Genomic DNA, 13820 nt, shown 5'->3' with positions numbered 1-13820 from the left:
GAGAAATGGAGAAGAAAAATATTGCTTTGGAGGGTGAAGTTAGACTGCTAAATGAGTCTCTAAAGAAAGTGGAAACCAAAGGTAATGCTCTCATGGAAGAAAAGGAGGAAGTCATAAAGGACGTTGAAAGCAAGCGAGCCTTGCTGGAAGTCAAAGAACGAGAGTATAACCAGCTGATTAAGTTATTAGAGCTAACCAGAGAGACTGAAGCATCTTCACTGACTGAAAGGTTAGCCACCTTCGACTGCGTCCTGTCATCTAAAACCTTCAGTATATTTTTAAGGTTTCAAACACATCATTGATCTTATGTTGATTCAAACCATAACATGCTATATTTAATAAAATTTTTAAATCACTTTAGCATTAATGAAAAACATAGGATCAAAACATTTTGAAATACTTGTTCTGTTCTTTGCTGATAATCTTACTCAGTTTTCTGGTTCCAAGTTTAAGGACAAAAATACACTGTATGCTCTACTTCCTAGAAAATGATATCACTAGGAGCGTGCTATATTCAGACTTGCGAACAAACGAATGGTGTTTCTAACATAATCTCAACTTTTTCCTGATGAGAAAGGTTTCATGGTGTGATTGCTTCTCTGCTGGAAGCATTTTACTTCTTGCTTTAAAAAACAGAAAAAACTGGAGTTTGAACACAAAGCTGCACCCACACTAGGCAAGTGCTGTACCAGTGAGCTACAACTACTTTTCTACTTTTAAGTAAAATTATTTAAAAAACTGGGAATTTGTATCTCCACCAATCTGTCATTACATTTGTGGAGGGGAGGGTTGTAAGGCTGCCATTCTAAATACAAAAGCACAAAACCCATAACTTTTGGCATTATTTATAATTTACAACTTAATGTAAGGATAGCTCAAGAATATACTGAGCAGGTTATGCTGTCTTTGTTAAGTTTTGAAAAACTTACAAGACAGCTGATGATGCATCATTTTCTTTTTTAAAAAAAATATATTATTATCATTATCATTATTATTATTATTATTTATTTGAGATACAGAGAGAGATTGGGCATGCCAGGGCTTCCAGCCACTGCAAATGAACTCCAGATACATGCGCCCTCTTGTGCATCTGGCTTACATGGGTCCTGGAGAGTTGAACCGGGATCCTTTGGCTTTGCAGGCAAATGCTTTAACTGCTAAGCCATCTCTCCAGCCCTCATTTTCTTTTTATAATATTTTATTTATTTGAGAGAGAATGGGCACACCAGGGTCTTTAGCCACTGCAAATGAACTCCCGATGCATGCGCCACCTTGTGCATCCGCCCTTATGTGGGCACTGGGGAATCAAACCTGAGTCCTTTGGCTTTGCTAGAAAGCACCTTAACCACTAAGCAATCTCTACAGCCCACAAATCATTTCTTTTTATTGTATGGCTTGAGTGCATGTGTGTCTGCACATTCATATGCATACGTGGGTGAGGGTACACGTGTGTTACGCAGCTGGTTTGAAGCCTGATGTCTTCTGTCACACTCCACTCTATTCACCAGGGCAGGCTCCCTCACTTGAGCCCAGAGCTCGCTGATAAAGCTAGTCTAGCAGGCCAGCTTGCCTTGGCAATGCCCCATGTCCACCTCCTCATGTCTCTACAAACCATCTCTACCTAACTCCGAGCACTGGAATTCCCTGTAGCCACCACACCCATCCAGAACTCTTGTGGGTGCTGACCTCGGCTCCTCACACTTGGGTAACAAACAAACTTTTTATTCACTGAGCCATCTCTGTTACCTCAAGTTCATCTTCATTTTCTCCGTTTACTTGGGCAGAGGAATGTTGGATCTCAATTTACGAAACTGTCTCATTGACAAGCAGAACTACCATGATGAACTTTCCCGCAAGCAGAGGGAGAAGGAACGAGATATTCGCAATTTAAAGAAGATGGAGCTCCTCTTGAAAGTATCCTTGGATACACTCACTCAGACTCAAGCCATGCATCAGAGGCTCATACTAGAGGTGGGTGCAGAATACACCATCTCACTTTGAAACTTACCACAATCCTGTTTGTTGTTGTTCGAGGTAGGATCTCTCTCTAGCCCAGGCTGCCCTGGAACTCACTAGGTAGTCTCTGGCTGGCCTGGAACTCAATGATCCTCCTACCTCTGCCTCCCGAGTGCTGGGATGAAAGGTGTATGCCGCCACACCCAGTTCACCGCTCTCTTTTGAAGTAAAAATAATTTGTGTTTTTACTATCAATAGAGGGAAAGAGTGACAATGAAATGGCAAGATTTAAAAAAAATATATTTTTTAACCTTATTTATTTATTTGAGAGAAAGAGGGAGAGAAAGAGATTGGGCATGCCAGGGCCTCCAGCCGCTGTAAACAAACTCCAGATGCATGTGCCACCTTGTGCATCTGGCTTACATGGGTCCTGGGGAATCAAACCTGGGTCCTTTGGTTTTGTAGGCAAGTGCCTTAACCACTAAACCTACTTTGAAATGGTAAGTTCTAACTCATGAAGCTTATTAGACTATTGATAGTCCTATGATATTTTTCAATCTCTTTTTTCTAGCCCAAGGCTAGCCAGATTTCTTGTTTCCATCAGACATCAGCCTGGCCAGGAAAGCAATTGAGTCATCCAGTTCTGGAAGAGCTAGAGCATTCACCATACAGTAGAGCTGAGGGCATCTCTGTCTTTGCTGGTTAAGAGTCAGATCCCTCACAACTGAGGAGCAGATCCAATTGTATAAATATCTGTGGTCAGCTGGTCAGCCACTCCACCTAGCCAAGAACAATCAGAACCAACATTGGGCCACCTAGATGATTCTGTACGGTGTCAGAGGTGAATTCCACTCAGAGGATGCTCATGACAACAGGTTCTCTTCTTACTACCTCTTGTTCCCATGGCCACAGGTTTGGTCCCACTGCCTTTGATTCACCTCTGTCTTGGCCAGCAGCCCCAGTGCTTCCAAAGGACAGAGGCCCCTTGAGTAGGCTTCCCCTTATCCTGGAGCTTGCATTATACGTTCTTCAGTGACAATGGGATCAGATCTCTGAGATGAATCCATAGACCCTCACCCATTCGCTTCAGGATTATTACTTTCCAGGGCCTTGTGGTGGCCCGCGATCTCAGAAATTTAAATGGGATTCTGCAGTTTTCCAACTCTGGTAGTCAGACCCAGTCCTCACCTATGCCCGGTTCTCCACGCCTTCTGGAACATTTGTGTTTCCTTGTACCCTTTGCAGTTGAGCAGGGCCATTAGTTCAGGCCAGTGACTTGTGGACAGAAGTAACACTTCACTTTTAGCATGGGCCATCTTACTGGTGACACCTTCTACCTCTCCCCTCCCCCGCTGCCACTTTCCTGTGGTGATTATGGAAGGAGGTGATAAAATGGAGTTTCTATACGATAGGAAAATCCAGGAATACTGAACCTATAGCATCTTGAAGAGTCACCTTAACCAACCACAAGCATTGGAAGAAACAGCTTTTGATATTTAAACCCATGATTTTGGAAGGAGGTATTGATTTTTGCAGTGTAACTTAGCCTGCTCTGAGTGAAAGACCAACCTTATGTAAAGTTTAAAAAAATTGGTCACTGTTAAGACCTTTAAAATATTTATTTCTGAGAGATAAAAAGAGAGGCAGAAAGAATTGGGCACCCCAGAGCCTCTAGGCTCTGCAAATGAACTCCAGATGCATATGCCACTCTGTGCATCTAGCTTTACATGGGTACTGGGGAATCGAACTTAGGTCCTTTGGCTTTGCTGGCAAGTGCCTTAACTGCTAAGCTACCTCTCCAGCCAAGAATGTGTGTTTTAAAGAGCTAGGACTTGGTCTTTCAGTCAGGTAGTACTCATAATCATTTTAACCCCTCTCTCAAGGAGACAAAAATACCATTTTGTTTTTGCAAAATAAAAAACTAGCTATTTATGTTTATTATATACTCTCCAGGGCTGGAGAGATGGCTTAGCGGTTAAGCACTTGCCTGTCAAGCCTAAGGACCCCAGTTCGAGGCTCGATTCCCCAGGACCCACGTTAGCCAGATGCACAAGGGGCGCACACATCTGGAGTTCCTTTGCAGTGGCTAGAGGCCCTGGTGTGCCCATTCTCTATCTGTCTCTTTCTCTCTGTGTCTGTCGCTCTCAAATAAAAACAATTTAAAAAAAGATCAGTTGACTTAAAAATATTTTTATTGGTTTATTTGCAAGCAGAGACAGGAAGAGAAAAATGGGTGTGCCAGGGCCTCTAGCCACTGCAAGCAAATTCCAGATGCATGCAATACTTTCTGTATCTGACTTTACATGGGTACTGAGATCGAACCTGGGTCGTTAGGATTTTCAGGCAAGCACCTTATCAGTTGATCTTTTTTCAAATCCCTGTAATCTCTAATTCTGTTAAACCTTTTGCCTTAAAAGTTTGATATGTTTACAGTAATACCGGCCACACTAGGTTTTTTGTTGTGAAATTTTGAATAGCATGGCCTTCCTCATCTATTTACCCTTTCTGTGTCCTTAGTTAAGTGTCGCATACATAGCACGTACTTTTCAAAATCTGATGTGTAGCTTTTCCTTCTTGTATTTAATATAGATATTAACATGGATGCAATAGTGGATATACTTGCATTTACACTTACAATAGAACTATCCCTTTGACTTTGCCCCAAGTGTTTGTGTTTTATCTTCTCTCCTTATCCTTCTCTTAGATTAGCTTCGCCTTGCTCTGGCATCCCCGTTTTAGGTCTGTACTGTTAGGCTGGCGCTCTTTCCATTCATTGAGTGGCTCCCATGCAGAGCAGGATAGTCCTTGAGTCAGTGTGAATTCACTTTTACTACTTTCCAGCCAGTGCTTAGACCTCTCAAGACTGGGACTCTAACTCCAACAAATGTACTTTTTTACTGAAAGACCAGTTTATCATAAGCTAATCCTTAGCCCAAGCCTAGCATGTCAGGAATGAAGTTGGAACTTTGGATACAAACTCGTCATATATGTCAACCCCACTCGGTGACAGTGAGATTTATAGTAAATAGCAGATAAATATTGGAACTAGTGTTGGAATCTTAAATGTGATGAACAGGATCCTCTTAAATCCATTAAGTATAGCTTGTGATAAAAAATCCCTGTCTGGGGCTGGAGAGATGGCTTAGCGGTTAAGCGCTTGCCTGTGAAGCCTAAGGACCCCGGTTCGAGGCTCGGTTCCCCAGGTCCCACGTTAGCCAGATGCACAAGGGGGTGCACGCGTCTGGAGTTCGTTTGCAGAGGCTGGAAGCCCTGGCGCGCCCATTCTCTCTCTCTCTCTCCCTCTATCTGTCTTTCTCTCTGTGTCTGTCACTCTCAAATAAATAAATAAATAATTTAAAAAAAAACAATCCCTGTCTATTGAAACCATCTCACCCCACCCCCGCCGTATAAAAGCTACTCTGTAAGATATTTTTAACAACAAAAATCTTTGCCTCTACTACCTTGCAAATTTTGGTGAGTTTTAATAGCAAAGTAAGGCTGTTAATGTTTCTAATGGTGAGTCACTGAAGCATTCTTAAAAGTGAAGAGTGGGAAGCAGAGAGAGAGGGTTCAGGGATCAGGTGTTCTTCCTGCACAAGCATGAGGCCCTGAGACTGCCTGAGTTCAAATCTCCAGGTCCCATGTAAAACAGCTGGGCATGGCCACACTCTCTGTAACTGCATTCTATAAGGATGCCCTCCAAATTCCACAAACCATAAACAGAGGGAGAGAGTGACATAGAGACAGACACACTCTGACTTAAGATTTTTAAAAAGAAAAAGAAAACTAGACTAGATGGAAGAGCCTTAGTGGTATACTTGACAGTTCACTCCGGCCACAAGGACATGCACATATGTTTTTACACCATACACACACACACACACACACACACACACATACACACACACACAATAATAATAATGGTAATAATAAAAGGGTAAAGGGAGATATCCTAAATAGAGGCAGTCTATTAATTTTCTGCCTAAGGTAGTACTCCTATGTGATCTCAAACATGATTAGGGACTGGAGAGATGGCTCACCAGTTAAGGCACTTGCCTGTAAAGCCTAATGACCCAGGTTCAATTCCCCAGTACCCATGTAAAGCCAGATGCACAAAGTGGCGCATGTGTCTGGAGTTGGATCGCAGCATCTAGAGGCCCTGGTGTGCACTTGCTTTCTCTGTAGAGGCGCTGTTGTCTCTTGCTCTCTTTATTGCAAATAAACAAAAATATTGAAAAACATGATTATATATTGGTTCTTAAAGATGCTCTCACTAAACAGACTTAAGTATGCTTCTGATGGCTTAATTATCACAGAAGAGACATGTAATATAGAGCAATTCTGCTTGTCCTGCTGGTAGTTTAAATAATAAATGTGATGGACCACAGCTTCAGCCATAACAACCAGGAAAGTAACAAAATTAAATTAAATCCATATCTTTATCTTTAAAAACCAATGAAAGTTTTGGGAAGCAAATGCCATTCAGGTAAAGTCACTTCCTTGTGAGCATAGACAGGTGGCCTTTTCCCCCTCAGGTCCATTTGGCAGGTCTAGGCATCAGCAGTGTAAGATGGGCCTCAGTTGACTATGTGGTGACCATCACTTTGAATCATTCATTCAGCTTTATAAAAGATGAAGACGTTGCTCTCTGTTCATCACACATACTCCTTTTCTTAGAGACAGAGAATTGGCAGGCCAGGGCCTCAGCCACTGCAAATGACTGCCAGATGCTTGCGCCACCTAGTGGGCATGTGCAACCTTGTGCTTGCCTCACCTTTGTGCATCTGGCTTATGTGAGATCTGGAGAGTTGAACGTGGGTCCTTAGGCTTCACAGGCAAGCTCCTTAAGTGCTAAGCCATCTCTCCAGCTCCATATTTCTTGTCCCTCCATGCACTAAGTATTCTCATGTAATTTTGCTTGGTGCTTACACTGTTATGAACATGTTGTGTTTAGACACACCAGACTTTTATAATTTCTTACAGAATTTTACATTCCTAGATATTTATAAATATCCTGATTTTTCATTGGCATATTTTTCTGAGTACTTATTAGTCCAACCCTAGACTCTTCCCTAACTGCATAAATTTCCTTAATGTACTATAACACACTTGATGATCTATTTATTTAATGTTATTAAGGAAATGTTTTTTGAGCATAGTCAGTGACCTGTAGCCAAAGATGGTTTAAGGAAATGAGACTTTGTTATGCATTTTAATGCTGTCAGGAAATTAGAGTAATTCTGATGAGGACGTTAATAAATCTTAGAAAGAGAACAGATGAGATGGAGGAAAGCTGTGATTGGTAAAGGCCATAAGTGGGGAATGTAGGGCATTTTGTGGTTGTGGCAATATTCATGCTTCTGTCTGTACTCAAACACAGTTATGAGGCAGTCTTGCTCCATGATTATCACTGAATGGCTTTGTTTGAAGTTGATGTTATGTGAAGTTGCTTATGTTGAGCAGAACCCCAAAGTCTATCTGTGAGTGCCAGGCCAACTCAAGATACAGAGGTTGTGTTTCTCAGTTTCTGGCCCGTCAGAACCAGTCTCCTTTCTCCACATGCTTCACCTCTCTTCTTGGTTGGATTCCTTGTCCCACGCATTGCTTCTTTTTTTCTCTTGGTCCTCTCCCATTTACTGGAGAAAGCATGCCCCTTGGTAACTTCCTGAGAAAATGCAAATGGAAAATAACTTTTTAGACATGTGTGTCAGAACATGCATATAGAAAATATTCTTCCCTCATACTAACAGCATAGATGACTAATATTTAACTGGATCTTAAATTTTAGCTCAGAAATAATTCCTGCTGACTAAAGGCATTGGTAAATTGTTGTGTAGCTTCTAGAGTCACTATTAAGAAAATTATTTGAGGGCTGGAGAGATGGCTTAGCGGTTAAGCGCTTGCCTGTGAAGCCTAAGGACCCCGGTTTGAGGCTCGGTTCCCCAGGTCCCACGTTAGCCAGATGCACAAGGGGGCGCACGCGTCTGGAGTTCGTTTGCAGAGGCTGGAAGCCCTGGCACGCCCATTCTCTCTCACTTCTTCTATCTGTCTTTCTCTCTGTGTCTGTCACTCTCAAATAAAGAAATAAATAAATAAATAAAATAAAATGAAAAATAAAAAAAAAGAAAATTATTTGAATTCTTGATCATTTATTTAAAACTTTTCCTTGACCAGGTGTGTTAGTTCAGTTTGTAATCACAGTACTTGGGAAGTGCAGACAGGAGGATCAAGAGTTCAAGGCCAGCCTCAGCTACATAATGAGTTTAAGGTTTACCTGGACTATGTGAAACCCTGTCTGAAAAAATAAACTAATAAATAAAATGTTTTCTTTTCCATGCTGGAAGCTGGTAGGATCTTTTCTCTGCCTCCAGAATTTTAAATTTTCACAGTGATGTCTCACAGTGACTCCTCTATTGTTACTCATGATGCTGGGCACTCAGTAGGTTCTTTATATAGAACATGTCATTCCGTTCTGAGACTTTATATTGAACTCGTTTTCTTTGATTTTTGTCTACTCTATTTTCTGTTCTCTAATTCTTAGAGTCCTTTCATGCAGTTGGTGGAGTTTTCAAAAGTGTCTTCTAATTCCCTTGTACATATTTTTCTCCCCCTCTTTCCATTTTTCTTTGTTTTTGTCTTTTTGACTTGCTACAAGGGAGATTGCTTCAATTCAGTTTTTCTTTCCAACTCTGGCAAAGTTTCCTTCTCATTGCTGGAAGTGATTCATTTTTGGCTTACAGTCTGGAAGGGAAGCTCCACGATGGCAGGGGAAAGGGCGGCATGTGCAGAGGCTGGGGATCCCCTCTGCTACATCAGGCCTACAACAGCAGCACGAGAAGGAGCCAAACTCCAGCAAAGGAGAGCTGGTCATAACACCCCTAACCTGGCTGTCGATAATACACCTCCTCCAGCAAGGCTCCACCTCCCAAACTGCCGCCAGCTGGGAACCAAGTATTCAGGGGACATCTAATTCAAACCACCGCAGACTCTTTTGTTCTTTTATCTCGTGTTGTCATTAGTATTTCTGGGACTTTTTGGTTCTCAGAACCAATCTCTTCGCCACCCCCACGCCCTGTTATTCCAGGCAAGGGCCTCTCACATGCTAGGCAAACACTCTACTGCTAAGCTCAGTTTTCTTTCTTTTATTTATTGAGAGAGAGAATGGGCGCGCCAGGGCTCTCAGCCACCGCCAACGAACTCCAGACGCGTGCGCCCCCTTGTGGCACAAGTGCTACATTGTGTTTGGGTCACTGTGCATCTGCCTGATGTGGGACCTGGAGCATCCAACATGGGTCCTTAGGTTTCCCCTTAACTGCTAAGCCATCTCTCCAGCCCTCAGTTTCCGTTTTTACAGTAGTATGTTGAGATGGAGTTTCACTAGTAAGTCTAAGCTGGCATTGAATTCACTCACAATGAATCCTAGCCTGGTCTCCAATAGGGATCTTCCAGTCTCAACCTCCCAAGTGCTTGGGTTTCAGGCCCGAGCCACCAATCCGGGCTCTGGCTCTTTCTTAGCAGTCTTATCGTTTTCATTTTCTCTCTGCTCTTACGTCACCAAAGATAGCAGTGACAGTTTCTTCTTCCTGAGTAAGCTTTACTCCCTTCAAATGACTTTTTCCTGGGTTTGCTGTTTGTGTTTGTCTTATTTTCATTAGAAAACTGCCTCTAATATACAATCTTGGCTCTCAGCTTCTATCCCAGCATGGGGCACTACCAAGCTAACTGGGAGCAGTGGCGAGGCTTGTCACTAGAGCCAAAATATGCAAGGAGTGGCCTCGACTAAAAGGAGTCTACACTGGATGTTCAAGTTGTTCAAATTTTACATATTAGTTATTTATATGATGACAGTACTGGCTACTAAGGTCGCAAAATAGTTCCCATAGTATATAGAAATAAAAGGCTATAAATGCACCAAAATCTCTTCCTTCATTGTTCCAAGAAAAAAAAAAATCTATGTTGGTGCCCCACTATTTCTCTTTGACCTTACGAGTTACTACCCTGGCCACCGCTCACAGCTGGCAAGACTTGAAAATAGGGATGGTCAGGCCACTCACTCCCACAGGACATCTCATACTTGCGTGCAGTCCAGAAGGAAGAGAGAGGAAAGGTGAGCACGCAGGCTCTGGCTAGTCCTTAAAACTTATTTTCCCCGGAGACAGTTTGTTGATTGTCTTTTGGCATTTGACTGTGTGGAGAGACCCACCCAAAACGGAGATGTTTGGAAGAGTCTAGAAAAATATCAGAGTTAATTACCCTTGACACTGAGGTTGGCTGATATCAACTAAGATATTTATAGTAAAAGAATAATGTCAATTTTTTTTAACTTTTATGAAAGTTATGGGTGATTTTTTTTTATGTACTGAAAAATGTTTGGAAGACCAGCTACAAAATCCATTAGCAGAAACTCCTGGGGTGTAGCAGTGACAACTGATGGAGAAGGGAATGATGACTTGTTTACACATTTCTATTGTTTGCTTGTAATAAATACTTTTTTTTTTTTTTTTTTTTTTTGGTTTTTCAAGGTAGGGTCTCACGCTAGCTCAGGCTGACCTAGAATTTACTATGTAGTCTCAGGGTGGCCTCGAACTCATGGCGATCCTCCTATCTCTGCCTCCCAAGTGCTGGGATTAAGGGCATGCACCACCACGCCTGGCATAAATACATTTTAAAGCACAAAATGCTGTGCTATCAACACCAAATCTAGAACTAAAATGCATAATCCTTCCAAACCTGCCAACACATATAATCTGGAGCTCAAAATCGGTCACAAATATCTCAGGCCACCTTCAGTCACATCATTAGAGCTTTGATACTTGACTGTTTTTCTGCTGTATCAGTCAACCTGTTTTCCAGATTGCTTTAGGAAGAATTCTTTTCAAAAGATACATCAGTTAGGTTTGTGATTTGGCTTTGACAAGTGTCAGAAAATGACTGTAGCTTTACTAAACAGAAGAATGTCTTATTCATATAATAAAAAGGTCAGACAGGGCTTTATTAATGGATAAAGTGCTGATTAAACACGGTGTCCAGACGTCAGACCGTCAGCACTCATGTAGATGATGGGTGGGAATAGCAGCCAGGCTATAACTCCAGCACCCCTCTCCCCACAAAAGGCAGAGGCAGGAGTCCCCAGAAATTCCCTGGGAGGCTGCCTAACTAGATTAGCTAAATGAATGAGCTCTCTAGGACCGAGAGGCCCTGCTTGGGTCAAATAAAGAAGAACGGAGGAAGGCACCTTATCATTACTTTGTCCTTGCTGGAACAAGATAGCAAACCAGAGGTCACTTATGGAAGGAAAAGGGTTTAATTTGGCTTAGGGTTCCAGAGCATCAAATTCACCGTGCTGGAGAAGGCATGGCATGCCTGAGCAGGAAGCCAACGACACCATGAGACTGGTAGATAGACAGAAAGAGCCCAGGATATGAGCAGACGAGAACACCTCAAGGTCCACTCCCCAGTGACACATTTCCTCCAGCAAGGCTGCACCTCTCAAAAGTTCCACAGCCTTCTAGAACAGCAGCATCAGCTGGGTTTATGTATTCAAATACATAAGCCTATTAGGGGGGAATTTTATTCAAACCACCATAACATAACATCAAACTATAGCCTCCACACATACATGTTAAAAAATAGACAGACATGGGGGCTGGAGAAATGGCTTAACGGATAAATAATGGCTTTGCCTGCAAAGCCAAAGGACCTCAGTTGACTCCCCAGGACCCACATAAGCCAGATGCACAAGCTGGCATATGCGTCTGGAGTTCATCTGCAGTGGCTGGAGGCCCTGGCATACCTATTCTTTCCCTCTCTCTCTCCCTCTCAACCTCTCTTTAACACAGGACAAAAGTGGCCAGTACGACAGAAATATAACAGTGACAAGGTAGGTATCAACACAATAGGTAACAGGCTTTCTTTTGAGTAAGAAATACCCAACTCCTCATCAAAGTACCACACGTAACCAACTATTCCCACTAATAACTACTAAATGGAGTCTATTTTTCATAATTCCTAAGTGAGCTGAGATCTTCTAATAAAATAACTATCACTTGCATAGTCGTAGCATATGCAGGATCCCAAGGTTCTCACTCGTGAATTAAAGAGGCAGTATGATGTGATAAGATCAAGGGCTCTGAGATTCATTGAAATGTCTCAGTCTCCTCATCTGAACAACTGGACATAACAGTGTTACCTTGCGGCATAGGTGAGGAAAAAGTAAGATCACTCTTGCACCTTGCCGCACACTCAAGTCAATGCACAAGCAATGCTAACGACTCCATAGGGAACACCTGCAACCCTACCAAGGAGGGTCCGCAATGGAATGGAGGCAGGGACAAGAGATAAGAGGGAACCAACCCATGATACATCCAGACGAAATATGTTGTTAATAATAAATAATAAAAGATGTTTTAAAAAGAATGCTAGCTACTAAGATTTGTTTCTAAATGATAAAATATTCATAGTAACAAACTGTACTTTTGGCAGAAAGCATGACATTTTAGTTTGCCGTGATTTTATAAAGAAGAATCACATGATAGGAAGTTCCTGTAAGATTTTGAGAATCACGGTTTGCTTACTATGTTTGAAAAGTTTGTGATGGGACTCACTACATGACATTGGACATTGCCTCATTACCTAAGCACCTGTTTTAAATTTTGATTTCTAGATGGAAGCTATCCCTGAAGATGACATTGCACTAATGGAGAGAAGGAAAGAGCTGCAAAAGGAAGTTGAAATATCTAAGAGAAATTTGGCCCAACAGGTTAATCAACTCTCATTTAAGCTTCTCTCTCAAGATGGTGAAAATTGTTGAGGTTCTAACATACTTCCCAGGACATCACCAGTAAGGGAGCCATCCTTCTAGGAAATGATAGTGGAGAGTAGCTGGTAAGGTAGATACTGTGACGCTACAATATAGGTATGTGTGGAAATGTCACAGTGAAACCCATCCATATATATAAAACATTAATACACATAACTTTAAAAAATTTATTTATTTGAGAGAGAGAGAGTGAACAGGCATGTTTCCAGCCACTGCAAACTCCAGACACATGCACCACCTGGTACATCTGGCTTACATGGGTCCTGGGGAATCAAACCTGGGTCCTTTGGCTTTGCAGGCAAGTGCCTTAACTGCTAAGCCATCTCTCCAGCCCTGCATTACTTTTTAAAAGTAAAACCAGTGTCATTAATGAGAGATTGCCCTGCTTAATGTGAACCTGTTTGTGTGTGTGTATGTGTTGTGAAGGACTCCATACTGCTGCCTCAAGCATGCTCACAAGTGTTCTCCACTAAGATGCATTTCCATCCTAAAGCTCAATCCATTTTTTTTTTTTATTTGAGAGCGACAGACACAGAGAGAAAGACAGATGGAGGGGGAGAGAGAGAGAGAGAATGGGCGCACCAGGGCTTCCAGCCTCTGCAAACGAACTCCAGACGCGTGCGCCCCCTTGTGCATCTGGCTAACGTGGGACCTGGGGAACCGAGCCTCAAACCGGGGTCCTTAGGCTTCACAGGCAAGCGCTTAACCGCTAAGCCACCTCTCCAGCCCTAAATCCATTTTTTTGAAGACAACAAAAAGGAGTTAGAAATAACAAAAGTTATACAGACTAATAAGATTTAAAAGTGGTCATCAGGACTGGAGAGATGGCTTAGCGATTAAGGCATTTGCCTGCACAAAGTCAAAGGACCAAGGCTCAATTTCCCAGGACCCACATAAACCAGATGCACAAGGTGGCACATGTGTCTGGAGTTGATTTACAGTGGCTGAAGGCTCTGGTGTACTCATTTTCTCCCTCCATATCTCTCTCTCTCTCAAATAAAATAAAAACTTTTAAAAATACAAATAAAAAATGGTTATCAATTAC

At 42.2% G+C, this 13820-nt stretch overlaps 1 protein-coding gene across 1 annotated transcript in view; it reads left to right on the top strand.

The window, feature by feature from the left end:
- Positions 1-13820, top strand: part of Ccdc146 (coiled-coil domain containing 146) — a 148363-nt gene that overhangs the window by 120106 nt on the left and 14437 nt on the right. Inside the window, exons 8-10 of the mRNA XM_004652892.2 lie at positions 2-229; positions 1785-1971; positions 12620-12715. Coding sequence (XP_004652949.2) covers positions 2-229; positions 1785-1971; positions 12620-12715 — 511 coding nt within the window. The remainder of the gene's footprint in view (position 1; positions 230-1784; positions 1972-12619; positions 12716-13820) is intronic.

The sequence above is a fragment of the Jaculus jaculus genome, chromosome 16, assembly GCF_020740685.1.
Source record: "Jaculus jaculus isolate mJacJac1 chromosome 16, mJacJac1.mat.Y.cur, whole genome shotgun sequence".
NCBI classification, from domain to species: domain Eukaryota; kingdom Metazoa; phylum Chordata; class Mammalia; order Rodentia; family Dipodidae; genus Jaculus; species Jaculus jaculus.
This window is presented reverse-complemented; position numbering and strand designations above follow the sequence as displayed.